The 2,135-nt window shown below is 45.7% G+C and overlaps 1 protein-coding gene across 1 annotated transcript; it reads right to left on the reverse strand.

Moving 5' to 3' along the window:
- Positions 1-463: 463 nt before the first annotated feature.
- LOC121684528 (E3 SUMO-protein ligase ZBED1-like) lies at positions 464-1,895 on the reverse strand. Its single transcript, XM_042064590.1, has 2 exons — positions 866-1,895; positions 464-792 (listed from the first exon to the last, which is right to left on the reverse strand). The coding sequence occupies exons 1-2, from the start codon at positions 1,893-1,895 to the stop codon at positions 464-466; spliced, it is 1,359 nt and encodes a 452-aa protein (XP_041920524.1).
- Between the last annotated feature and the right edge of the window lie 240 nt (positions 1,896-2,135).

The following is a 2,135-nucleotide window of genomic DNA, read 5'->3' on the forward strand; positions in this document are numbered from 1 at the left end:
CACACAAAAAATCAATAAAGTAAAGATTTTGGTTGTGAACGTGTCTTGTGTTTGTAAACAAATACATCAATTTAGGAGGGAGATGAATGAAGAACACACACATTTCTGTGATTATTTTGAGTGTGTAGCCTAGAGCAACTTTGTCTCCTCAGCCAAATAGGTGAGATAGGCAGTGCAGAAGGCATAGGCTATGAGCAATCTAACTGTCTGACATGTAGTCTACTGCCAGTGTAGTGTTTATAGAAATTGTTTGAGTCAATTGATTGGGGAAGTGCTGTGACAGTGGCAAGGACATACTTTGGGACAGTGAAAGTGCTTGTGACAGTTAACAGTGATGGTGCTTATGGACAATAACAGTGTTCATGGACAGGTCAGTGATGGTGCTTATGGACAATAACAGTGCTTGTGGACAGGTCAGGGGGATATGATTGTGCTTGGTGACAAGTGTTTGTGGGAACAGAAATTAAATGTCATTTTTATTAAGGAATAAAATTTGTTCCACTGTGCCAGGGCTTAGTCTGTTTCGCTTCTTGCTGACCACTTCACCAGCTTTAGAAAAAACCCGCTCACATGGCACAGAGGAGGCTGGTGTGCACAGGATGTTACGGGCCAGCACATACAAATGAGGATACACATGCTTGTGCTGAGCCCAAAACTGGAGTGGGTCTTCTGATCGAGGAATGTTCAGCTCACTCAAGAACCGCTGCACCTCCACATTTGCATTAGCAGTGGCACTTTTCACTCTCCTGGTCTCCGAAACATGTTGGTCCAGCAAATCCCATAGGCCAGTTCCTGAATGGCGACAAAAAACAATGCATTACAAAAATACAATATAAACATGTCAATATTGACTATAGATTCATACCTGAGGATTCAGCAGGCTCTTGTGCTGCTGGGTCAGGTGGAGTGCTGTCTCTTAAAAGAGAAGAACATTCTGCTGTGAGCCTTCTCACAGCATTTTGTGAATTCCCTGAATTGCAAAACCCCATCGCTTTGAATCGTGGATCCAGAAGAGAGGCAAGGGAGTGTTGACTGGCTGTCTCATAGTGACTCAATCTTTCCGTCATAAGCCGTGTGAGGTTGTTGCAGAGCTGTTTCGCCATTTCACCCTTCACCTCCCTGTGTTTGGATGTTATGGCATGCCTCAACATTCGCACAAGGGGGATAATTTTGGAGCCAGAGACAGTTTTTTCGGCTGACAGCTCCACTGTTGCCTCCTTTAGGGGAGATAGTGCTCCAAGGCGTTCGGCTAAGCTCTGGTATTCAGCAGAGGTCAGAGCAGCGGTGCACAGCGACACCACTGCAGCACCGACGGGTTCCCTTTGCTCATACAGCCTAGACATCATGTCATAGGTGCTGTTCCACCGTGTCTCCACTTCCTGCACGAGCTTGTGAGGAGGTATCCCCATCTGCTGCTGGATGCTGAGGAGTCGCTCTCTGGCAACGGTGCTCGTCCTGAAATAGGCCACAATCTTCCTTGCCTTGCCCCTTATTTCTTCAAGACCCGGTGTCTGGTCAATGGCTTTTTTTACAACCAAATTTAAAGCATGGGCAATACAAATGCTGTGCCTTAACTGCAAAATAGTCCCACAGGCCAACATGTTTGCAGCACCATCACTCACAAGGCATCTCACCTTTCCCAGAATCCCCCATTCCTCCATGACAGCAGTCTTTTTAGCAGCTATGTTGGCTGCCGTATGCCTCTCTGGGAACTTCCCCACAGACAATAAAACAGTGGACAATTTGTCATCACCATCGATGAAATGGCAAGTGATGGCAAGATAAGCATCCATGTGGATTGAAGTCCACATGTCTGAGGTCAGACTCACAGCTGTAGCCTTCAGCAACTCTTTTTTGGCCTTCTGCTTTCCCTCCTTATATCTGGACTCCACCATGGCTTTCAGCGTTTGCCGTGATGGCAAAATGTAGGATGGATCCAAAAGGCTCACAAAACCTCGGAATCCAACATCATCCAATTCTGAAGGGCTGTGAGTCTTTTACGACCATGTCAACAAGAGCTTTGTCCATCTTGTCCTTTCTAGTTCCTGCAACACAACAAATGTACATTAATAAATTATTCAGTATGACTACATGTATACTTGATAAATCCATGCATGTAGGCCTACTGAATGTGA

This window comes from Alosa sapidissima, chromosome 15 (genome assembly GCF_018492685.1).
Source record: "Alosa sapidissima isolate fAloSap1 chromosome 15, fAloSap1.pri, whole genome shotgun sequence".
In the NCBI taxonomy this organism is placed as follows: Eukaryota; Metazoa; Chordata; class Actinopteri; order Clupeiformes; family Clupeidae; genus Alosa; species Alosa sapidissima.

Excerpts from the sequence above, each read along its gene's own strand:
- LOC121684528 (XM_042064590.1), bottom strand. The coding sequence starts at position 1,895 with ATGGTGGAGTCCAGATATAAGGAGGGAAAGCAGAAGGCCAAAAAAGAG. Across the intron at positions 793-865 it reads AGAGCCTGCTGAATCCTCAG|GAACTGGCCTATGGGATTTG; the intron begins GTATGAATCTAT and ends GTCGCCATTCAG.